Here is a 25320-nt window from a genome sequence, read left to right on the forward strand (position 1 = left end):
TCCTGCTTGGTCTCATCTCGCTGCTGCTTGCTGGTTTTGGAAAGAATCCCACAGTTTGGCGTAGTTGACAGGATCACAATAAGATGCCTGAATACCATCATTGCTCTTGGTTCACTTGGCTAGTATCTACGAGGTAAGGACTCCTCTATTAAAATGTCCCTCCGGTGAAAAGTGAGAGGCTGTATGGTGGAAGGTCCCATCTGACATGATCCAAATAAGGCAAACATAGTCGGTCCAGAATCCGTTTTTAAATAGAGACAGCTCTTTCAGTAATCAGTTAGATTATCTACAGCTGGACCCTTATGAAATAGTCACCTCTGTGTGGGTGGATCCCATCAGACAAGCTTTGCTGGGTATTGATGGCTTGACCTAGATAAACTCATGGATGCATTTCGACTATGGTCAAGTCACCTGGTCCATAAGGCACCTTATCCAAGAGGAAGAGCGAGACCACCCTGTTTGGGCAAAAGATAAAAATCACTAGCCTACTGAAGATGACACCAATAGCATTCATTTGAATTGTGCCACCATGTACAAAACAATGTTGAGTTCTGCCTCTATTGCTGGCATTTTACTCATCATCGTTCAATTAGAACAACAAGGGGTTCTCCTTGAAACCCTAACCTTAAAAATGCCCAGATTGTCCAGGAAGAAGTTATATACCTGGGCCAGAAGATTTCAGTGGGGAAACGTGAGATCACTGAGGATAGGACAACTGCTATTTGGAGGATGAAGGAACTGAGATTTCCTTGGCTTTTGCAATTTCAATAGAAATTAGATTGACAGCTACTCCCAGTTAGCTCAGCCCCTGACCAATCTTTTAAAGGGCAGAAGAGATTCCAAGGATACGGTTTTCCCATGAACAACACTCTGCTTTCCAGAAATTTTTAAATTGCCTTTGTTTCACCCCAATAATGGTAGACCTTTCAGCCTCCACGTGCATGAACAGGACAGTTACGTGAAAGCCGTTTTGACCCAAGAGCACAGTGATAAACAATGACCGATTTGACCTGATTTGATCCTGTGGCATTGGGATGAGGGAGTTGTTTATGGGTGATGAAAGCCACTTGCCATACGGTTAAAACCACAGCACCTATTGTTCTTGATCAAAGATTAACTGTTTAATGTCTTTGCACTATTCATGCTATGCTCTGTATGAGTCATGTGTCCCAGTTTACACCCGTTTGCTGGACCCCCCCCCACTTTTGGAGGCTCCCAACCTTAATCTTGTGTGAGCCAGTCCTATTCACCTGGTCACGTTGTTACCCATCCCACAGGACTAAGAGGGGGAGAGGAAAAGGGGTGACACTGGCAGGGTAGAGATATTCCAGCAGCTTGTGCTTCAGAAGAGCCTCAAAACCCGGATCTGCTCCTCTTTACAGATGGGTTCTCTTTTCTGGAAAACAGGATCCGAAAGGCTGGCTGTGCACTCAAGACTCTGCAGGAGATCCTGGCCCAAGGCAGTCTGCCCCTGAGTACCTTTGCTCAGCAGGCTGAATTAAGGGCATTAACTGAAGCATGTAGAATGGCTGAGATGAAAATGGCTAGCATTTTCACCAACTCCAGATATGCTTTTGGTATAGCCCACGATTTTGACTACTTCTGGCAAAAATGAGGCTTCCTCACAACAGCAGACACTCCCATTAAAAACAGAAATGAAGTCTGTAGCCTGCTGACTGCCATCCAGTTACCGCAGGAGATACCAATCCTTGAGTGTAAAGCCCACGCTAAAGGCAACTCCTTGGAGACCCAGGGCAATGCCCTGGATAACCAGGCAGCCAAAAATATGGTGGCCCATACCCCACACAAACCCCTAACAGGGGCATTACAATCAACAGTTCATAAATTGCAAGAGTTAAAAACTATGCAACAGCAATGCTCTTGAAGAGAAGTGGATGTGGGTTGAGCCAAGATTGACGTTATGTGAAGATGGGATTTGGAGACAGAGGGAAACGATTAAACCAGTAGCACCACAAGCACTGCCGCCCTTTTCTGGTTCAACAAGTTCATCCTGGGGCCACCAAGGACCCCTGCAGATGACAGCCAGGTTTCAGAGAAGTTGGTGGGGAAGGCGATTTAAAAGACTCGAGCAGTCAGTGTTGGATAGATGCATAATTTGTTAAAAGAATAATGCTGGGCCCACCCCCATGATGGCCCAATTGAGACTCCTGGCCTCCGCAGGTGTCAGGGATACTCAGAGGTCCTAGTTATAATGGACAAATTCTTGAGGTGGGTGGAGGTTTCTTCTTCTAGTATGGCCACTGTTAACCACACTGTATACCTCGATAGAGTGTCCCTCATAGTATTGACACAGACCAAGGTACCCGCTCCCTGTATATGACGGAGGGTACGAATTGAGAGAGTGCCAGTGGACCAAAGCACTCTCCTCTCCACATCAGACTTATAGCAATGATCTGAAAATAGCAGAAGAGGTCCCTACTGGATAACCCATATTTATGACTCAGCTGATCAAAAGACATCATGACCTTCCAAATAGTCTCCCAAACAGGAGACTCCCCTAGTCAGTGCAGTATGTCAGGAAGTCTGCAGGCTACTAGGTATTAAGTGGGATCGACACTGTCCAAATCACCTCAGTCTTCAGGGCAGGTTGGGCATGCCAATAAAACTCTTAAACTGAGACTCGCAAAGTCCCACCAAGAAGGCCTACCTTGGCGGCTAGCTCTACCCATGGCCTTATGCAGTATATGGGCAACTCCCAATAGGATTATGACCTCAGTCCCTTTGAAGTCATCACAGGACAGCCCATGTTCTTACCTGGTACCATCGAATTATATACTGCTGACTGCCACCTGTTAAGTGACTTGTTGCTCCAATATTGTCAAGATCTAACCACAGATGGGAGCTCTGCTTCTCACCAGGTGACAGCAGCCTGGGGAAGGCCCCCAGACGGAAGACACAACCTAGTTCCTGGTGTCTGGGTCTGAATTAAGAAAGTGCATAAAGCACCTTTGGGCATTAAGTGGGAAGGTCCATACCAAGTTCTGCTGACAACACAATCCGCTGTTGAAATCCACTGCAAAAAAGCTTAGATTCAAGTGTCCCAAGTAAAAAGAACTACTCACAACATTGAAACATGATGTCATCTGTGAGAAGAGGAAAAAGTGAGGACTGCAGATGCTGGAGATCAGAGCTGAAAATGTGTTGCTGGAAAAGCGCAGCAGGTCAGGCAGCATCCAAGGAACAGGAGAATCGATGTTTCGGGCATAAGGTCTTATGCCCGAAACGTCGATTCTCCTGTTCCTTGGCTGTCATTAGTGAGAAGTCTGTTACTCGTGTTTTTGTATTGTTTCTATTTGCAACGTACCGAAACAAGAGTTGGGTGTAAACACTGTCCTTTACCTCTCATATACTTACGCCTCTCAGAATAATGTGTCTGGTTGTTGGGTATGTACTGATATTCCAACCCACTCCAAAGGGAGACTCCCATTATGACAGCTCCCCTTCAATGCCTCTGAATTGACAGAGTGGGTACTAAAACAGAACGGTTTGCTGGTGCCCAGGAATTGGGACGGTTCACAGACTGAAGCTGACCACTATATGATTAACACTGACCAGCTACTGCACGAGTGGCAGTCTGCAGGGTACCCCCCTTTCGGCCTTCCACAAACGTTACCAGCCAGACTATCACACTACCTCCTCCGCCTCTCTTTTGTTACACTGACTAAACTTTTGTATGAAGGAAGGAGCAGAGCCCTTGTCTGCCTCACCAGAACTGCAGTTCAGGAAAACAGGACACCCATGGGAGTCAGCAGATGCTCCCAATATTATAATGTCTCTATTATTCCCCCTCCTGGGAAAAATTTCCCAATCCTTTCTGACTGAGGGACTCCTCACACGTGGGTCCAATAGCCTTCTTACTTTTCACAAAGACAACCATGAAGGCATTTTTCAATAAAATTAGTTCCCTGAACTTATTACCCATTTCACCCCTTTTCATGGTGATGCTTTCCTTCATCGTACAGAGTTGGCAGGTCATGTTACAGTTGGATAAGACTTTGGTTCGGTCACATTTAGAATACCGTGTACAGTTCTGGTCACCATATTACCAAAAGGATGTGGATGTTTTGGAGAGGGTGCAGAGGAGGTTTACTAGGACTTTACCTGGTATGGAGGGTGCTAGCTATGAAGGGAGGATGAGTAGATTAGGATTTTCATTAGAAAGACAGAAGTTGACGAGGGATCTGATTGAGGTCTACAAAATCATGAGGGGTATAAATAGGGTGGATAGCAAGAGGCTTTTTCCCCAGAGTGGGGGACTCAATCACCAGGGGTCACAAGTGAGAGGGAAAAGTTTAAGGGAATTCTTTACGCAGAGGGTGATGGATGTTTGGAACACGTTGTCAGCGGAAGTGGTAGAGGCAGGCAAGATAGTGTCTTATTTTTGTGAAACTTTTTTTATTGAAAGACATTTTTTTATTTACAAAATTATAAAATTACAAAAAATTATAAAATTACAAAAGAGACAGTATAACAATCTGATGGTACAACAACAATAACAATAAACTAACTACTACTCTACCTTACCAAACAAATCAAAAATACCAAAAGGAAAACAGCAATCTTCCCAAAACACAACTGAATAAATAATTAGACATAATAAATTAAATTAGGTTGAATTGATCTAAGTTAATTTACACCACTCAGTGCCACCTGACCAAAGCTCCCATCATCAGGACCATCAGTTAACATACCCATATTTATTTAGGATTCTTCCTCTCAGAGTCCCCAACCCGCAAGATACAGTCTTCGTGGCGATACCAAAGCCCCTAATCAATATGGCTGACAAGTCTGTGTTTGTGTGATTCAAAAAGGGCCAGCATGTCTTATAAAAAAGTTCAGTTTTCTGGTGCACCATACCAGGAAGGAAGTCTAGGAGAACATCCTCCATCACTAATCTACGCCATCCCGAAAGCCCCGGGAGGTTGTCAAAGACCCAGCTTGTCAGAATGTACTTCCTTGCAGAACATGTCAGAATATTAAACAGTTTCTTCTCATGCTCATCTAGAGAAGGCAGATTTGGCGATCCCAGAAGGATGGATACTGGATTTGCCTTAACCTCAGTCTCCAAGATCTTCTCCAACACATTTGCTATGGCGCCCCAATATCTACTAATCTTATGGCACAACCACAAGCAATGTGTGAGTGTACCAATGTCTGTTTTACATTTAGGGCACTTTGGAGATGCTCCTTTTTAAAATTTTGCAAGCCGCTCTGGGGCCAGATGGGCCCTGTGGAGAATCTTGCGTTGTGTTTTATTACAAATCAAAATCTTTTTCACATTCTCACAGCTATCCTCCCATACTTCTGATGAAATTTCTGCTCCCAATTCTTGATTCCAGTTTCTGTGAAGCCTTTCAATACCTTCTGAGGCACCCGCTCCCTGTATATGACGGAGGATACTAATTGAGAGAGTGCCAGTGGACCAACGCACTCTCCTCTCCACATCAGACTTATAGCGATGAACCAATAGTGTAGTCCTTTTCTCTACAAAACCCTGATCTGAAAATAGCGGAAGAGGTCGCTACTGGATAACCCATATTTATGACTCAGCTGATCAAAAGACATCATGACCTTCCAAATAGTCTCCCAAACAGGAGACTCCCCTAGACTCCCATAACTTAAACCCTGGTATTCCAACTATGGGAGTGAGCCAGGAGGTCATATGTAAATTACCCTCGCTCTGTTGCATCATTCTCTACGTTTTGACCGTGTTAATGACGATCGGATTTTTACAATATTCCACGACAGTTCTCATCCTGTCCACAAATAGTAAATTAATAAGGGGACATTTTGCCTGGGAGGCCTCAATATCGAGCCATATTGACCTCGGACCCTGACAAGCCCAATCATTCACATAAGACAATAAAGAACTTATTTGATGTCTTTTGAAGTCTAGGAGGTCTACCCCCCTCCTCCCCCACCCCCATTCCCTGTGGAAGCTGCAGCTTAGCAAACGCAATGAGAGGGAGTCTGTAATGCCAAATGAAAGATCCAAGCCAACCATTAAGTCTCCACAATGCTTGCCTCGGTAGCACCAGAAGGAGCATTCGCATGGGGTACAGTAGACAATGAAGAACATTCATTTTGATCAGAGCTATTCGACCCCACCAGGATATTGGTAGCACCTCCCAACGCTGAATGTTTTGTTTTATCTTTTGAGTAATTGTACAAAATCAGCTTTGTACAGTTGGTGAAAGGCAGGGGTAATGAAAACACCTAAAAGGAAATCAAGTTCCACCTTCAAGATCCCCCCACGGGCATGGCCTCCAATTTCAAAAAATTAATTTTATACCCCGAAAAAGAGCCAAATAAATTAATATTTTGTATTAAGTGAGGCACAGACATTGTCAGGTTAGACAGAAAGAGGAGGGCATTGTCTGCATAGAGAGTGATTTTATACACTCCTATTCCCACTTCTAGGGCAACTATTTTGGGATCCTTCAGAATAGTCTCCACCAGTGGTTTGATCATTAAAGTAAACAGCAGTGGTGAAAGGGGCACCCTTGTCGGCTGCCTCTACCAATACTAAAATGTCTGATTTTATGCCATTCATGTGAACAGTTGCCTTGGGATCGCTATACAACACTACCACCCACCTGGCGAAGACCCCCACCCCCACCCCCAAGACTAAACCATTCCAAGATATAAAAAAGTACTGCCACTCCACCCAATCAAATGCTTTTTCCACATTTAGGGAGACTACCAAGCCGGGGATTGATCTTTGCTGACACATTTGGATCATATTCAACATTCTTCTGATGTTGTTAGAGGAGCTGCAACCCTTCATGAAATCTGTCTGGTCCTCCTTTACAATAGAGGGCAATACCTTCTCCAGCCTCAAAGCTAACGTTTCAGACAGAATTTTAAAATCCACAATTCCGAGTGAGATGGGTCTGTATGAGGTGCAGTCCTCAGGGCCTTGCCCTCTGTTAAGAATAAGGGAAATATTAGCTTCCCTGAGGGAGGGCGGGAAGCAGTTCCTGACTATATGAATGGTTATACGTGCCCAATATTGGCTCAGCCAACACGTTTATAAATTCCTTATAAAACTCACTTGAGAATCCATCTGGGCCAGGTGCTATGCCACTTTGGAGCTGCCTTGCCACCTCTTGTATTGCTTATGTTGTCAGAGGGACATTCATAAGGGAGGCTTGCTCCGAAGTTATACCTGGAAGATACAAATTCTCAAAAAAGGACTCCATCCTCACCAACTCATCCTCACAGCCCTCTGACCGGTATTTCTCTGCATAAAATTTCCTAAATGCTGCGTTGATCTTTTTGGACTCAGGAGTAGGAGTGTCAGTACCCTCTCTAATGGACATGTGAGACTGAGGAGCGCTCTTCTTCCTGGCCAGATATGCCAAGTATCTACCTGGCTTACCACCGTGCTCAAATAGTCTTTGCTTCAAGAAGGAGACCTCTCTCTTCACTGCCTGGGTGAGCACGGAGTTCAGAGCAGACTGCAGACCTATAATCTGCTGTAACGTAGTCACAGGTGGTCTGTCTCTGCTGCCTTCAATTAGGCCTCAAGTATACGCTGTTGCTCTTCCCTCTTATCAGCGAGTACACGATAATTATACCCCTTAAGTAAGCCCTTGAGTAAGCAGCCTCCCAGAGCACTGATGGGTTACTGGATGTACCCGAATTAATATCCCAGAAGGTCTTAAACTCCCTTGTGAAATACTCAATGAACTTACAGTATTTCAAGAGAAAAGGATCCATGCGCCAATGCTGCGTATTTGTCCCGTTACCCCTGATCTTAACCTCCAAATACACTGTTGCATGGTCCAAAATGGCTATATTCCCAATCTTACAGGTTAGTACTGAACCCAAAAAAGTTAGCGGCAAAAAAAAATCAATCCTTGTGTGGCACTTGTGCGAGTTGAAGAAGAAATTAAAATCCCTTCCCTTAGGGTGAAGACATCTTCACATATCCACCAACCATTGCCACATAGGTCCACTTACTGTTTGAATTGTGGGGAGATGCCTGAAAGACCGTTTGGCATCTTATCCACCTTGGGATCCATAAGACGGTTGAAGTCTTGTGAGGTGCACTCCAAGGATCATCAGCCTGTAAAGTGCATCTGTTAAAAATTTGAGGGGGTGGGCAGGGCAGTAGACATTCAAAATGCTGCATTCCTCCTCATGTATTAGGGCTTTGAGGATCTTAATTGGGTCTATCAACTGGAATGGTAGCTTCTTCTGTATTAGTATAGCCACTCCTCTGCTTTTGGAATTAAAAGACAAGAAGAACACCCAGCTGGATCCTCCCTGCTGTAACTTTAGATGCTCCTTATCATCTAAGTCAGTTCCTTGTAGCAGAACAACATCAACCCTCTCTTTTCTGAGACTTGAGCACACTTTCTTTTAACCAGCAAGTGATCCCCCTTTATGTTCCAGGTGCACCATCTAAATGAACAACCAGCCATAACCATCTAAAGTGGCCTGTGGCCCCCAGAGAGGAAGAACCCTACTCATAATGCGCCGAGTGGAGACAAGAAAAGATTCATAAAATCTAAAAAAACAGCAGTACCAAAACAAAAATTCTTATAACTACTCCTGAAATAAACAAAAGACAAATAACTGGAGACTTTCCCCTTTGCCCACTCTCTAACAACTCCATGGCTCCTTCTGGCTGAAGCCGCACTCCAAACACAGGCAAAACAGAAAGAAAACATGTATCTTAAACACATGGAAATTAAATGTGGGCACCTAACCCATCCCACCCATACAGGCACACAAAATAAACAACAGAGAGAACAAAGGAAACAATATTGTCCATAGTATTTGACCCAACCAGTCAATTTTGAAGTATCTAGGAAATCCTTTACCTTCTCTGCTGAATCAAAATTATGCACGGACCCTCCACTGCCGAAGCACAACACTGCTGGGTACCTGACAGAATACTGAATGTTCATGTCTCTCAGCCTTTTTTTAAATTCATCATAAGATTTCCTCTTCCAAATCACAGGCCCAGAAAAGTCCTGGAAAAACATGATTTTCAACCCCTTGTACATCAGGACCTGTGGATCTTTCTTGAGCATTCTGGAGGCTTCCATAACCATTTGTTTGTCTCTGTAACACTGAAATCGAGCTAGGACTGGGCGGGAGCGCTAGTCTGATCTGGGCCTGTGCACTGCGATCCGGTGAGCCCATACAATGTGCACCCAGCCTGATTTAGCTCCCAGTCCCAGGAGCTGTGGGAGCCATTGCTCCAGGAAGCTGACCAGCTGATCATCTTCTTCTCATTCTGGCAATCCGATAATGCGGATATTCTTTCTCTGACCTCGATTCTCAAGGTCATCAACCTGCTCGATTAAGGCCCGGACCTGTTTATCCAGGGCCTGAATCTGCCCCGCCAAGCATTCTACCACGGTCTCTGATGCCACAGTTCACTGCTCTATCTCCTCCATGCACCGCCCGAGATGTTGGATCTCCTGCTCATACTTTTGTAGCATGGCTGAGATCGGTTCCAGTCTGGTCTGGGACTCCTCCAGTGCTGATTCAATCTTCTCTTGAAGTTATAATGCGCTTTTCCAGCAACACATTTTTCTGCTTTGACAGAATCAAAGGAAGCGTGGTGGAGGGCAGCAACTGAAGGTATTCGGGATGATTAAGGTGAATGGCTAAAATAGCACATGACAGCAAATATGATCGGGTTAACATGGATGATCAGGTTAACGTGGGTGATCAGGTTAACGTGGATGATCAGATTAACGTGGATGATCGGGTTAACGTGGATGACTCAAGGGGTGCATGATGGCAAATGCTGTCAGGCCTGTGAGAGTCATGTGAACTGAGTAAGACAGAGAGAGACTCTGTAAAGAAAATGTCTGTCTATCATAGTAAGGACAGATAACCATAAGAATATTGTATAAACAAGCTTCGGTTACAATGCTGCATAAAATGTCACGTCTACTCGCAGTAAATGTAACTTAAGTTTGAAGATGTACAAGAAATGCTTTCAATAAAGGCAACTTTTAAGACTCCTGCTCAGTCTCTGTCTCGCTTCTGTTTGTCTGTTTTGGAAAGAACCCAACACTGGGACTACTTCATGCTGCGAGAGACAGAAAGCTCTCTTTATCATGTACTCAATAAATAAGTAGGGCCAATCATTCATGGTAACTAAGTCAAATTAATTTATTGCATAAGGTTTGAGCCATTGTTTAGTGGGTAACACAATCAACTAATAGAAGATCAAGGGTTCAATTCCCATTCCAGAGGTTTGAACACATATCCAGACTTACAATTCAGAGTGAGGGGGCTATGCTATATTTCAAATGAAATCATATTTTGTTGCCTTCGATGATAGTCACATGTCAGAGACCTTGCCTTAAATGTGTCTGGACTCCATCGTCTGTCTATCCTGGTTCATTAAGTCTCTAAGCAACATCTGACAAGCATCCGAGGAGCAGGAGAGTCAATGTGTCAAGCATAAGCTCTTCATCAGGAATGGTTGGGGGTGGGGGGGGGGGGGGTGCCTAAGGGGTCTGAGAGATAAATGGGAAGGCGGGTGGGACTGGGGAGGAAGGTAGCTGGGAATGCAATAGGTAGATGAAGGTGATAGGTCAGAGAGGAGGGTGGAGAGGATAGGTTGGAAGGAAGATGGACAGGTACAATAGTTTAAGAATGCAGTACTGAGTTGGAAGGTTGGGTTGGGGATAAGATGGGGGAAAGGGGAAAATGGGGAAACTGGTGAAATCCACATTGATTCCATATGGTTGGAGCGTCTCAAGGTGAAAGGTGGAACCGGGCAGTGTGGGATTCCTGGACTATGAGGTTGGAAGCTGTTGGTGGGAGATCCCCGAAGGTGATAAGGTTGTGGATGGTGTGGGAGATGATGGTTTGGTGATGGGAGGTGAGGTCGTGGCCAAGGGGACAGTAGGAGGAGGTGTCCGTGAATTGGCACCTGGCTTCAGCGGTGTAGACGTCGGTGCACCAAGCTACCACTGTGTTCCTCCTAGTCTGCTGCTTTGGTGGTGAGGTTGGAGTCATCTAGTGTCCATTGCTCTCGATATGGTCTTCTCTACATTGGGAAGACAGGACGCCAACTTGCAGAATGTTTCAGCGGAGCCCACCACTCTGTGGCCCAAACACTTTATCTCTTCCTCCCACTCCGCCAAAGACATGCAGGTCCTGGGCCTCTCGGATTTACCTCTCAGTCCCCTTGGGCCATTCCTGGATCAGTGCTGGGTCCACTACTTTTCATCATTTACATAAATGATTCGGATGTGAACATGAGAGGTATAGCTAGTAAGTTTGCAGATGACACCAAATTGGAGGTGTAATGGACAGCAAACGTTACCACAGATAACAATGGGATCTTGATCAGATGGGCCAATGGGCTGAGAAGTGGCAGATGGAGTTTAATTCAGATAAAAGTGAGGTGCTGCATTTTGGGAAAGCAAATCTGAGCAGGACTTATACACTTAATGGTAAGGTCCTAGAGAGTGTTGCTGAACAAAGAGACCTTGGAGTGAAGTTTCATAGCTTCTTGAAAGTGGAATTGCAGGTAGGTAGGATAGTGAAGAAGGCGTTTGGTATGCTTTCCTTTATTGGTCAGAGTACTGAGTGTGTTGCAGCAGTACAGGACATTGGTTAGGCCACTTTTGGAATATTGTGTACAATTCTGGTCTCCTTCCTATCAGAACGATGTTATGAAACTTGAAAGGGTTCAGAAAAGATTTACAAGGATGTTGCCAAGATTGGAGGGTTTGAGCTAGAGGGAGAAGTTGAATAGGCTAGGGCTGTTTTCCCTGGAGCGTCAAAGGCTGAGGGGTGACTTCATAGAGGCTTATAAAATCATGAGGGGCATGGATAGGGTATATAGACAAAGTCTTTTCCTTGGGGTGGGGAGTCCAGAACTAGAGGGCATAGGTTTATGGTGAGAGGGAAAAGATATAAAAGAGACTTAAGGAGCAACTTTTTCACACAGAGGTTGGTACATATTTGGCATGTGCTGCCAGAGGAAGTGGTGGAGGTGGTACAATTGCAACATTTAAAAGGCATTTGGATGGATATATGAATAGAAAGGGTTTGGAGGGATATGGGTCAGGTGCTGAAAAGTGGGACTAGATTGCATTGGGATATCTGGTCGGCACGGACGGGTTGGAACGAAGGGTCTGTTTCCGTGCTGTACATCTCTATGACTCTATGATGAAGAGCTTATGCTCAAAACATCGATTCTCCTGCTTGTTCGGATGTTGCCTGACCGGCTGTGCTTTTCCAGCCTTCGACTCTGACAAGTTAACAGAAAGCCACCCTTACGACTAGATGACCTCGCCTCACCCTGATCATAGATGTGCCATTTGCTGGTTAGGAATCCTTGTTGACACATTATGATTAGCTTCTAAACTCCTGGGTTAAGCAAGAGAACATTCAGCCAGAGAACCTGCAAACTGTCTAAAGCTATGTGTGTGAATAAGATTGAACTTTGTTATAAGACTCCTTCAGGCTCTTCACATGCTAACGCTCACTGTGAAGATAGTGGCCACTGTACTTAAACAGTACCCAGCTTTCAGCACAGCCTGCAGGATTGTAGTCGGGGTCAGGAAGAACACAGAACATTACTGATCATTTGCCTGGAATCAAAATCCCTTCAGCTGTTTTGTGTAAGCTGAAAATGTGAGGATTTAACTGTCATTTTATTTTCATCACTGAGATGCTGCTTCCTGTCAAATATTATAAGGAACTTTTGATCATTATCATCCATATAGTTTACTATAAGTGTTTATTGGCACAAAATTTGATTTCAATCGAATTTACGTATTGCATCACAATGAGGGGATGAGAGGGCGATGCTATGCAATCTCTATGTAAATTTTGTGTTTTACATGTAAAACTTAAACCAATTCTCAGCTCTTCCTCAAATAATTGAGCCCTGACATTGTTGGAGGATGGCCTGTCCTTCTCCCTGTAACAGGTCAAATATAGACAAGAGAATTGAAACTCAAGTAAATCTCAGAAACAAGAATGTGAAAGCAAACAAATTACTGCAAAAGAAGAAAAATACTTCCATTTAGAGTGCCTTGCCCATCCTCAGGATGTCCCATCTTGCTTTGAATCCAATGATTTTTGAAGTATTCACCGGTGTAGGAAATGCTGCAGCCAGTTTGCATGCACATCACTTGTGGCAAGCTGTAAGTAATGTGAAGAAAGCTCAATGAATACTTAACCATTTATAATTTATAACAAATTATAACATTTATAAATGGTTTAACCTTATACATTTGAGGGCAGTAGTATTTGGTAGAGATATTGCTGGCCTAATAATTTAGAGGCCAATGGTAGCTATGAAATTTAATTCATACAAAAAAATCTGAAAGTACATAAAAACATTTTGCTCAGTAATATCCTTTATGGAAGGAAATATTCCCTGGTCCAGCCAACATGGGACTGCAAACTGACAGAAATATGATTGACTCTTTATTGTCTTCTTGAATGCCCGAACAAGCCATTCAGTCGCATCAAACCACCACAAAGGCTAAAACGAATAGAACAGTAATGACCAACAGCAAACCCAGTCCTATTAACCCTGGACATTCCTTACTAACAGATCCAGTCTGATGAATTTAATCAGGTTTTTTGAAAAGTTGACTGAACATATTGATGAGGGTAATGTTGTTTACATGGACCTTAGTATGACGTTTGACAAGGTCCCACGTGGACAGCTGTCTCAAAAGATAAGGGCTCATGCCATCCAAGGTTAGTTGGCATCCAAGACTAGGTGGCAAACTGGATCCAAAACTGGCTCACAAATAAGGGGTAAAGAGTGAGGCTGGAGGGTTGATTTTGTGATTGGAAGCCTGACCAGCAATGTACCACGAGGATCGGTGCTGGGACCCTTGCTGTTTGTATGTAATTAATGATTTGGATGTGAATGTAGAAGGTACGATTCGTGAGTTTGCAGATGACACAAAAATTGGCGATATTGATATTGAGGAGGATGGCCTCAGGCTACAGCCTGATATTGATCAGCTGGTAAATTGAGAAGAGCAATGGCAGATGAAATTTGATCTTCATAAGTGTGAGGCAATGCACTTTGGAAGGTGTAATAAGGGAAGGATATACATAATGAATCCCAATGGTCCCTAGAGAGAACTGAGGAGCAAAGGGATTTTGGTATACAAGTTCACAGATCCTTGAAACTGTGAGCACAGGTAGACAGTGTGATGAAGAAGGCATAGAGGCTGCTTGCTTTCATTAACCAGGATGTAGAATATAGGAGCAAAGAAGATTCATTACAACTATATAAAACATTGGTCAGGTCACAGGTAGAATGCTGTGCGTAGTTCTGGTCATCACATAATTGGATGCAATTGCACTGGAGATGATGCACAGGAGATTTACCAGAATGTTGCCTAAAATGAAAAGTCTCAGTTATGAGGAGACACTGGATAGGCTAGGTTTGTTTTCCTTGGGGCAGCGGAGGCTGAGGAGGTATCTGATTGATGTAGACAAAATTATAAGAGTTATAGGCAGAGTAGATCATAAGAATAGTTTTCTCATGGCAGATGTGTCTAAGACCAGAGGGCACAAGTTTAAGCTGAAGGAGTAGGTGGTTTCGAGGAGGTCTGAGGTCTGAGGTCTGTTTTCACCCAGAGGGTGATAGAAATCTGCACCGAGCTGCCTGAGAGGGTAGGTACTCTTGAAACATTTAAGAAGTGTCTGGATGAGTACTTAAAACATCAGAGTATAGTACGCTTTTGATCAAGTGCAGTTAAATGGGATTAATATAGTTTGGTATTTGTTGCTTGTGTTTATTTTAGATTACATTACATTACAGTGTGGAAACAGGCCCTTCGGCCCAACAAGTCTACACCGACCCACCGAAGCGCACCCACCCAGACCCATTCCTCTACACCTAACACTACGGGCAATTTAGGATGGCCAATTCACCTAACCTGCACATTTTTGGACTGTGGGAGGAAACCGGAGCACCTGGAGGAAACCCACGCAGACACGGGGAGAATGTGCAAACTCCACACAGTCAGTCGCCTGAGTCAGGAATTGAACCCAGGTCCCTGGCGCTGTGAGGCAGCAGTGCTAACCACTGTGCCACCGTACCGCTTTATGACGTTATGAATTCCTGTGACTCTGGAACATCTGGGGCTTGCGACCTGTTAAGCCACACACCATCCATCCTGTCTTGGCACTACATTATTGTTCCTTCATTGTTGCTGGGTCAACCTCCTGGAACTCCCCAAGAGTACTATCAGCAAATGGACAGGATTCAAAGAAGTGGAATAGATTACTCATTTTCAAGATGGCACTCTGTGACAAGTGGAGTATGGTAAAAATTAGTGCTGGAGCTTCGGTCATTTAAACCAATGCTAATGAATTAGAAGACGAAACAAGGAATTCTAGGTTTTGTTAGCAATGCAAAGCAAGGTAGAAGGATATGCTGTAAGGAAGACATGGTTTTGAAAGAGATATATATAGGCAAAGTAAGTGGCAGATGGAGTATAACGTGGTATGGGCAAAGTTATTTACTTAGGTGGTACAAAGACAAAAAGAGGATACTTTTCAAATATGTGAAACTTGTAAATGTTGGTATTTAGAGGGACATGGGTGTGCACATACAACAATCAGAATGTTAGCAATCAGATAAAGCACGCAAATAGGATGGTAAAAGAAATGTCGGCATTTATTCCAAGGGGATTGGAATACAGGAATAAATAAGTCTTGCTGCAGAATATGCTTATGTTGGAGATAAAACAGTATGGTTCATTAGACTCGTCTCTTGAATATGTAAGCTGTCCTATGATGAGAGGCTGACTGAATCAGACTGTCTGGGATTTAGAAGAAATATCTCATTGAAACATCCAAGATTAGAAAAGGACTTGATCTATTAGCAATAGTTTCATCAGGTCAGGGAATCTAAAACACTATAGCAATTTTCTCAGAATACGGGAAAACCATTTAGGACTGCAATGAATGAAAATTACTTCACTCAAACAACTGTGAATCTTTGGGAGTCTCTACCCCAGATACTCTTTTGTTGAATATATTTAAAATTGGGAAAGAAGGATTTTTAACAACTCAGACAAACAAGGGATATGCAGAGCAGGTGGAAATATACAGTTGATGTCCAAATTCAACCATGAGTTGGTGCTGCCAGTTTGATGGAGCTGTAATCACTTCTCTTAGTTCCACAATGACCAATCCTTCGTAGCCTATTTCTTATCTGCAAGTTGCCCCCCAATGACATCAACTGAAATCACAATGTAACTGTCCTACTTTTCAACCCTGTCCTTCTAGAAATAAAGGGAATGGTTCTTTTGCTTTTTAAAAAGATAATTTTGCTAATTTGTGGCAAACATTTGGTATATTTGTTCCTCAAACCCACTTAGATTCATATCTTTCAAGTAATGAATGATGGGAAATTCTAATCTGTGGGAAAGTTCTCCCAATTTGACATAAACCTTAAAATAATAAGGAATAGTTTGCAGGTTTGGTAGGATTAGACACACTGTTATCATTTTTTGGTGTCTATTTCAAAGCCAGATGGTCAGTCTAGTTTTATTCCTTTTTGACTTTTCTGTAACAATTTGGTACAACTGAGTGCCATCCTCTGCCATTTCAGAATCAGTCACATCACTGAGGGTCCACCACATCTATCCCATTTAGCAGATTTCCTTCTCTAAAGGGTATGTTAAAGTCAATTGGGCTTTTACAAAATTTGTCAACGCTTTTCATTCCAAACATATTAAATTTAGCATCGACTGTGGTGCTGGAAAAGCACAGCAGGTCAGGCAGCACCCAAGGAGCAAGAGAATCGACGTTCCGGCATAAGCCCTTCATCAGGAATGAGGCTGGTGGGCTGGAGAGGGGAGGGGGGGAAGGTAGCTGAGAAGGCAATAGGTAGATGAAGGTGGGGGAGATGGTGATAGGTCGGAGAGGAGGGTGGAGTTGGATAATGAGAAGGATGATGGACAGGTCAGGAGGACAGTGCTGAGTTGGAGGCTTGGCACTGGGATAATGTGGGGGGAGGGGAAATGAGGAAACTGGTGAAATCATCCCAATGTGTTCAATAGTGCAGCTTCTTTCTGTTCTAGAACTGCTGACAGCGGCGCATAAAAAATTGCCTCTCTTTCCCGCACCAGCCCTTTAGCCTTATTAATTTCCCTGATATGTTTGTTCCAACATCAGTCTATGAGTCTCGCAATAATCCAGAGGTGATTATCTTTCAGCTCCTGCTTTCTAATTTAGAGCACAAATCCTGGTAATCTTTCAGCAGGACTTCAACCCTGTTCCTACTAAGACCTGTGGCCCTTCCTTCTCAACTTGTCTTAAATCCCCACAATCCAGGTCCCTATCTCCTATACCTCCCCTTTCCAGATCCTGGGTTTTCTGTGACTGTGTTTTGGATAAAACTGTCCAGAAACCCCTCCACTTTCCCTATGTCAAAGTCAGATAGTGCCAGTAGCCTGTATCTGTGCAGGCTAGAACTGTTTCCAACTCCGAGTGCCATCTCACTGGGTGCATATTCCCTGTTTGGTTCCATCCTTCAACATGCTCCCCACTGAAAGGGACCCCACCTCCAGGACCCCCCCAGTTTGGGAGATGTTGTATTGGGACAGCTTTGCTTGTTTTGTCTGGGACCAGTGTCTGGGAGCACCATATATTTGTAGAAACGATCGGTGTCTATTTTTAGTTGTAGATAATAGTGGATCAGACCCAAACTCTTTAGTGCTGCCTTCAGGGGCAGGGACAGAAATCACCATGCTGGAATTGCTTCAGGCCTCCAACCTGAGTTGAGTGGCCACACCTGACCCAAAAGCAATGGGCGCTGATGTATCTCCATGCCCCACGATCTGCCTGGCACATTGCGTTATGAATAACGATGGACAATGACAGAACTAACAAGAAGAGCTGTTAGGAGAGGTGGTAGGAGCAGATATGATAGCAATGTTCAGGAGACATTTAGACAACCACATGAATAGATAGGGAATAGATGGATATTGACTATGTGCAGGCAGATGGGATTTGAATGGCATCATGGTCGACACAGACATGGTGAGCCAATGGGCTTGTTCCTGTGCTACTCTGTTGTATGTTTTAAGACAATGTTCCAAAAACCTTCCCATTTAGAATGGTGGTCAAGCCCAGCAGATGAGAGCAAAAGATAGGCTGAAAAATGTGCTGTTGTCGTCGTCGTCAGCCAGAAGTGCTGAGTGGACATTTCATCTTAGCGTCCTCTGAGATCCCCAATATTACAAATGTCATTTGTCAGTCATTTTAATTTACTCCATGTGAAATGAAGAAACATTATAATTGACTGGATGCTGCAAAGGTTATGGATCTTACAACAACCTGATTATATTACTAAAGAGAACGTGAGGATTGCAAATACTGGAGATCAGAATTGATACATGTGGTGCTGGAATTGCATAGCAGGTTGGACAGCATCCGAGCAGTGGGAGAATCGGCGTAAGCCCTTCATTCAGATTTTTTTTGGTAGAAGAGAGAAAGGAGGTTGAGATAAATAGGAGAGGAAGGTGGGACTGCTCCAGACTTGTGAAGACTGGTCAAGCTGTGCCAAAACAGCTACAATACTATCTGACAAGGAGAAAAATTGTCCAGTATTTTCTAACCACACAAAAAAAAGCATTAATTGAACCTTGCAATTGTCATCCCAGCAATTTTCTTGCTTGTCTTCAACAAAGTGATTGAAATTGATGGTTTTTCTGTACTTACCCAACACTAACCTGTTCATCAATGTTGAGTTTGGTTGCTTGGGCCACCTCATTACAGATTTGCACAAAAACACCGAAAAACAAATTGAATTCCAGAAATAAGTGGTGAGTGGAATATCCAGTAAAATTGAAGTCATTTGGAACTAGAAAAATCTCTCTGCTGGTTGGAGTCATAGCTGGCACAAAGGAGGGTGATTATGCTTCTTGGCCATTAGAGTTCAGCCCAGTGAAAGTGCTGTAGGGTTTCTCCGGAGTAGTGTTCTAGCCTCTTCAGACACTGTCATCTCTCCTCAAAAAGCCAGAAATTGGCTGTTTTAGAATTAGAATTCCCACAGTGTGGAAACAGACCCTTTGCCCCAACAAGTCCACACCAACCCTCAGAAGAGTACCCCACCCAAACCCATTCCTCAAAATTTACCCCTGAGTAATGCACTTATCCTTCACATCCATGAACACTATAGCATGGTCAATTCACCTAATCTGCACATCTTTGGGTTGTGGGATGAAACTTGTGCGCCTGGAGGAAACCCACGCAGATACGGGGAGAATGTGCAAACTCCACACAGACAGTCACCCAAGGCTGGAATTGAACCCGGGTCCCGTGGTGCTGCGTGGCAGTACTGCTCACCACTGACCCACCAAGCTGCCCATTTTGCACTGTTCAAAACCATTCACCTCAGACGCTGAAGCATTCTGCGTCGGTTTATATTCAGGTTTGGGTGATAGGTGGCAGCTAGCGTTTGTGTCACTTGTATGATTGGCAATGACCCATTTCCATTTGGTCCAGAAACCTAACCAGACTGGCCATATAGAGGCAACGGGCACAAGTGCTGGGAATTGTGCTGTCAATTCTTCTCTAGTTCCCAAAGCCAGTCCACCATCTACAGTCAGGAATATGATGGAATACTCTCCAACGGAGAGAGATTGGGAGAGAGTGGTTCAGCTGATGACCAACCCAATGGATTGAGAAGGGCAAGGTGGAGTGGAGGGTGTCATGGTTTGAGTCCCCATATACAGTTTGGGTGCAATGAGGACCATCTGACCCAGAAGATCCCAGTCACAGTTTGGGCTCTACACAAACTTCATGAGCTCTTTAGGCGGGAACATGATCACTCGCCCATTGTGGGTCTGAGGGTTAATGACAGTGGGGTCCAAGGGAGTTCTGTCTTTCGATTGGTCAATACGCCTGTCATTCAATACGGCCCGGTCACCGTTGTGCCCGCCTTCCCAAAGCTCCCGTCTGACTGGATATTTTCTTTTGTCAATCAAGCGGTGTTGGCCACTCGAATCCAACGTCCCAATGAATAACCGTCCGTTAATTACCAGTACAGCAACTGCGCCTGCGCCTCTTGTGTTCATTCTGACTGGTGAGCTCTCTGTCAATCAAGTTGCAGCCCGCGCTCGCTGGTTCAAAACTAACACAGCAACGGACAAAAAAAACCGCCTTTCAGATTCCCAGAATCCTTCATTCAGCACCACCGTCAATCAAGGACGGGGGTCAGCTCCCGCCTCTCAACCTAGATTTGATTGGGCATCTTTCACATTTGTCACCCTGCATTTAATCATTCTAACCAATAAAGACCAAAGATCGACAGGTAGGCCCGCCCCCGCATAGGAACGGTCATTCGAGCTGTCAATCGGGCGATCCCGGGCTGTGATTGGTGAAGGTGGCTGTCAGTTATCGGCCGGTTTCCGTTGTGACTTTGAGCGGTTTATTGTTGTTGGGGGATCAGGGCCCGGCGCAGCGCGTTGGCGGCGGGGACTGAGTCTCTGAGCAAGCGAGGCGAGGCCGGGCCGCGCTGGGCTGGGCTCCGAGGGCACGGCCTGACATCGCCATCCCAAGATGAGCATGCACGGCAAGAGGAAGGAGATTTATAAGTACGAGGCGCCATGGACCGTGTACGCCATGAACTGGAGCGTGCGGCCCGACAAGCGGTTCCGCCTGGCGCTCGGCTCCTTCGTCGAGGAGTACAACAACAAGGTGCAGATCGTGGGCCTGGACGAGGAGAGCTCCGAGTTCATCGCCCGCAACACCTTCGACCACCCGTACCCCACCACCAAGATCATGTGGATCCCCGACACCAAGGGCGTCTACCCCGACCTGCTCGCCACCTCCGGAGACTATCTACGGGTCTGGAGGGTGAGGAGAGGCCGCGGATGAGGCCTGCCTCTGGGGGGGGGGGTCAGGGAAGTGCATGGGTTTCGGGAGAAGAGGGGATCAGAGGGGGCAGTTGGAGTGAGGGAGGTGGGGAACGGGGGTGGGGGGAGAGCAGTGGGGGGGAGGGAACGGGGGGGACAGCGGTGGGGGGGGAATGAGGGGGGGAAGGGAATGGGGGGAGAGTGGGGGGGAGGGATCGTGGGGATGGGTATGAGGGGGGAAGAGGGAACGAAGGGGGGAGCAGGAATGAAGGGGGGGCGGGAACCAAGGGGGAGAGCAAGGGGGGGTGATTGCGGGGGAGGGAGCGGAGGGGGGGAGGGAATGAGGTGGGAGAGCAGGGGGGAGGGAGGGAGCGTGGGGATGGGGGGAGGGAACGGGGGTGGGGGGGGGTAGGAGGGAATGTAGGGGGGGGAGAGTATTATGCATTGATTTATCCGAAACTGAAACCAGTAGAGGGAGTAAAGGAGGAGCGAGCGGGGGGGGGAATGAGGAGAGGGGGGGGGGGAATGAGGAGAGGGGGGGGGGGGTATGAGGAGGGGAGACCGGGGGGGGAGGGTACGAGGTGGGGGGGGAGCGCAGGGGAGGGAACGAGGTGGGGTAGAGCGCGGTGGGGGAGAGCGGAGGGGGGTGGGCGGGAGGAGGGACCGAGGAGGGGGGAGGGAATGAGGGGAGTGAGCGGGAGGGGGGAGCGCGGGGGAGGGAATGAGGGGAGTGAGCGGGAGGGGGGAGCGCGGGGGAGGGAATGAGGGGAGTGAGCGGGAGGAGGGAGCGCGGGGGAGGGAATGAGGGGAGTGAGCGGGAGGAGGGGGAGCGAGGAGGAGGGGACGAGGGGGAGAGCGGAGGGGGGGTGAGCGGGAGAGTGGGGGGGGGGACGAGGAGGGAGAGCGGGGGGTAGGGGGAGGGAGCGTGGGGGTGTGGGGAGGGAACGGGGGTGGGGGGGGCAGGAGGGAATGTAGGGGGGAGAGTATTATGCATTGATTTATCCGAAAGTGAAACCAGTCGAGGGAGTAAAGGAGGAGGGAGCGAGGGGGGTGGGTGGGAGGAGGGAACGAGGAGGGGGAGCGCGGGGGAGGGAATGAGGGGAGTGAGCGGGAGGAGGGGGAGCAAGGGGGAGGGCGGAGGGGGGGTGAGCGGGAGAGTGGGGGGGGGGAGGGATCGTGGGGGTGTGGGGAGGGAACGGGGGTGGGTGGGGGGGGGGTAGGAGGGAATGTAGGGGGGAGAGTATTATGCATTGATTTATCCGAAAGTGAAACCAGTAGAGGGAGTAAAGGCACAAGGGGCTTTCAGGTCATGACAACTTGCTGTTAGTGTGGAGAACATTAATGTGTGTTCTGGACAATTATGTTTGTGGATTTTTAAAGGATTGTTTTATAAGAGTGTAATCACATGTGCCAGTTTCCTAAAACTAAAGTAGCAAAGTTTGACTGATACTGAGAAACATTACCTGTGCTCATCCAGTCAGTCCTTGGTATTCTTGTAGCCTCAATCTTCTTCAACTAAGGAAGAGACAGCGGTCAGGGTTCCCCATCAGCTGTTCCAGACTGCTCTTCGTATCATATACTGTAAGTTGCTTGTGTTTGGAAATCAGCTAAGGTTATGATGTCCAGATAGGAAAACAATCTTCTTGATCTGGGTTTATGCATAAAAGTTGGCCATTTTCTGTAGAATCACATCCCAGCTTAGAATGAACAATGTCAGATGAGGAGACTTGAGATATGGCTTGAGAGGAATTCCCCTCTGCCACTGTTTGGAAGAAATTTAGCTGATCATTGCAATGACCAAAGAGCTAAAAGAAATACGTCCATCCTTGTGGTCTGAATTTTGACAGAAATTGCTTTCCATGTCTATATTTTTCCACCTCTAATATTAATGTCGAACTATCTGTTTTGTCTGTCTTGCATGTGAATGAATGTGCGAAAGTTTAAACAGGTACTGATTATCTCTGACATGCGCAGAGATACAGTGAAAATTGTTGTTTTGCGTGCTATACAGACAGATCATACCATATAAAGTGCATCAGGGTAGCGGAATGCAGTAAAGAATAGTGTTACAGCCATGGCAGAGGTTCAGAGAGTATGATCGGAATGAAAATTGAGCGGTCTGTTCAAAAATCTGATAACAGTAGGGAAGAAGCTGTTCTTGAATCTATTCATATCAGTATTAATACTTAGATATCTTCTGTCTGATGGAAGACAGTATAACTGGGCTGGGAGGGGTCTTTGATGTTGGCTGCTTTCCCAAGACAGCGGAATGTCTAGACGGAGTCAGAAGATGGAAGGCTGGGTTGTGTGATGGATTGGACTGTGTTCAAGACTCCACATAGTTTCACATGGTCTTGGCGGGGGGTGGTGGGTGGAGAGCAGTTGCCATAGTACGCTGTGGTGCATCCAGGCAGGATGCTTTATCTGGTGCATCTCTAAAAATTTGTAAGAGTCCTCTTGGAGATGTTGAATTCCCATAGTCTACTGAGGAAGCAGAAACATTGTTGTGCTTTCTTGATTGTTGAGTCGACATGGGTGATCCAAGGCAGATTGTTGGTTATCGTCACTCCCAAAAACCTAACGCTGTTCATAATCTCCACCTCAGCACTAATGATGCAGATGGAAGCATACACTGTACTCCATTGCCTGAAGTCAATGACCAGCTGCTGCTTTTGTTGACGTTAATGGAGAGATTATTGTCTTTCCATCATGCCGCTAAGCATGCAATGTCTTTCCTGTATTCTATCTTGTCGATGTTTGAGATTTGACCTACAACAGTGATGTCGTTGGCAAACTTAGAAATTGAGTTGGGATGGAATTTGGCCACGCAGTTGAGTGTAAACGGCATATGGGTAGGGTGTTGAGTACATGAGCACTGATGTTGAGGATTGTGGTGGAGGAGCTGTTGTTGTCTAATCTTGAATAACTAATGTAACGATGAAACCTCATGTAAATTACTTTTGTCTTAAGTAACTGTCAGATAAATTATCTTTGTGGTTTAGTTGGATATTTACATGTTTGTGATAGCTTTTGGAAGGTGGGGCTTGTGCATCAGCGTGCACTTCTCATTGAAACATGTCAGCTCTATATTGGTCAATCACAGCAACCTTTCAGTCCAGCTAAAGTTTCTCCTAAAGTGCAATCTCTCATTTTTTTTCTGACAAGAATTACTGAGTAGTGATTTGAGAGCAGCATCCCTTGCTGAATGATCTTTCTTTCCTCCTTTATGCCCTAAATCTTTGAGGCCCTCTCAACATTGATGCATCCTTACACTAGGAACCATTTCGTTTAGTTTAAGTGTACCTTGCTTTGTATTTACTGACTAACCATTGGGGAGTAAATAACTTCTGTTTCTCAAATGTGATTGCAGGTGTGTTGTTGATATGTCTCTAACTGTGCCTCACTCTCTCGAAATACTGGGAGGTGTAAATTGTAGTCTGTTGGGAATTGCGTTTTTAGGTAATGATAGTGAAGTATGGTAACAAGATTTAAAAGATTAAGTGGCTGAAATTAATGTCTGGGCAGTGTATGGAGTGCATTAAATGGCTTCAGTGCACTTGATTTTTGAAATCATCCATTTTATTTGTGATGAAGTACTTGGAGTTCTTACATCGGGATTGCCTCTTATTGAATAGCTTTTCCCAGGCCAGGTTTGTTTGAGGGATTCAAATTTAGATGATGTCTCAGTGGGGCCCCTGGGGGAAGGAGGATTAACATGAACTGTGGCCATCAAAATAATGGGTAGACTCAAGGCAGGGAAATTTACTCAATGCTTTTCTCATTTTCTATATGTTCCAGGTGAGCGATACAGAAACCAGGCTAGAATGCTTACTAAATAACAACAAGAACTCTGACTTCTGTGCACCTCTGACCTCATTTGACTGGAATGAAGTGGACCCAAATCTCTTGGGTAAGGAAGAGCTGCAGACTCTGCACCGCCACCTGTGTTTCTGAACATTCGTGCTGTGTAATTAACTTCGTGAACTTTAGCCCCCTCCTGTGAAATCCCAGACCCAAGCATTATTTATTTGTAATGATGCCAAGTACTATTAGAAGAGGGGTGAATTGCCCGTGGGAGTTCTGTGGTTTTGAGGGTGTAGAACCCCTTACAAAGCTTTTCACTGTGCCTGTGTACGCGTGACAATTCAATTCAATTCAACATTTTCTAGCTTTTTAAAATTCTTTGCACTGCAAAAGAAACTAAATTTGTGAACTTTAAAGATTGAAAGGGATGCATTAAAAGTGGATTTGTTTTACATTTTGTGATTTTTTTTTAAATGTGAACCATAAGGGGCTGTTTCTTACTGTCCAGTTTGTTACACTGTTTTTAAACTTTTGTTCCATGCATTTCTCAGTGATCACCAAATTATTAGGGGCGGTTTTATATATTGTTCCTCTATCAAAGGAGTAGAGTAGGCCACTCAACCCATTGAAGAACCTACTCCACATTCAAAGAGATCGT

General features: G+C 45.3%; 1 protein-coding gene across 1 annotated transcript in view; it reads left to right on the forward strand.

Moving 5' to 3' along the window:
- The first annotated feature begins 20421 nt into the window (after positions 1-20421).
- The window catches only part of LOC140465514 (DDB1- and CUL4-associated factor 7), a 54860-nt gene continuing 49961 nt past the window's right edge, over positions 20422-25320 (forward strand). Inside the window, exons 1-2 of the mRNA XM_072561055.1 lie at positions 20422-20859; positions 24657-24768. Of these exons, the coding sequence (XP_072417156.1) occupies positions 20563-20859; positions 24657-24768 (409 nt within the window). The 5' untranslated portion in view covers positions 20422-20562. The remainder of the gene's footprint in view (positions 20860-24656; positions 24769-25320) is intronic.

Source organism: Chiloscyllium punctatum, chromosome 42 (assembly GCF_047496795.1).
Source record: "Chiloscyllium punctatum isolate Juve2018m chromosome 42, sChiPun1.3, whole genome shotgun sequence".
In the NCBI taxonomy this organism is placed as follows: domain Eukaryota; kingdom Metazoa; phylum Chordata; class Chondrichthyes; order Orectolobiformes; family Hemiscylliidae; genus Chiloscyllium; species Chiloscyllium punctatum.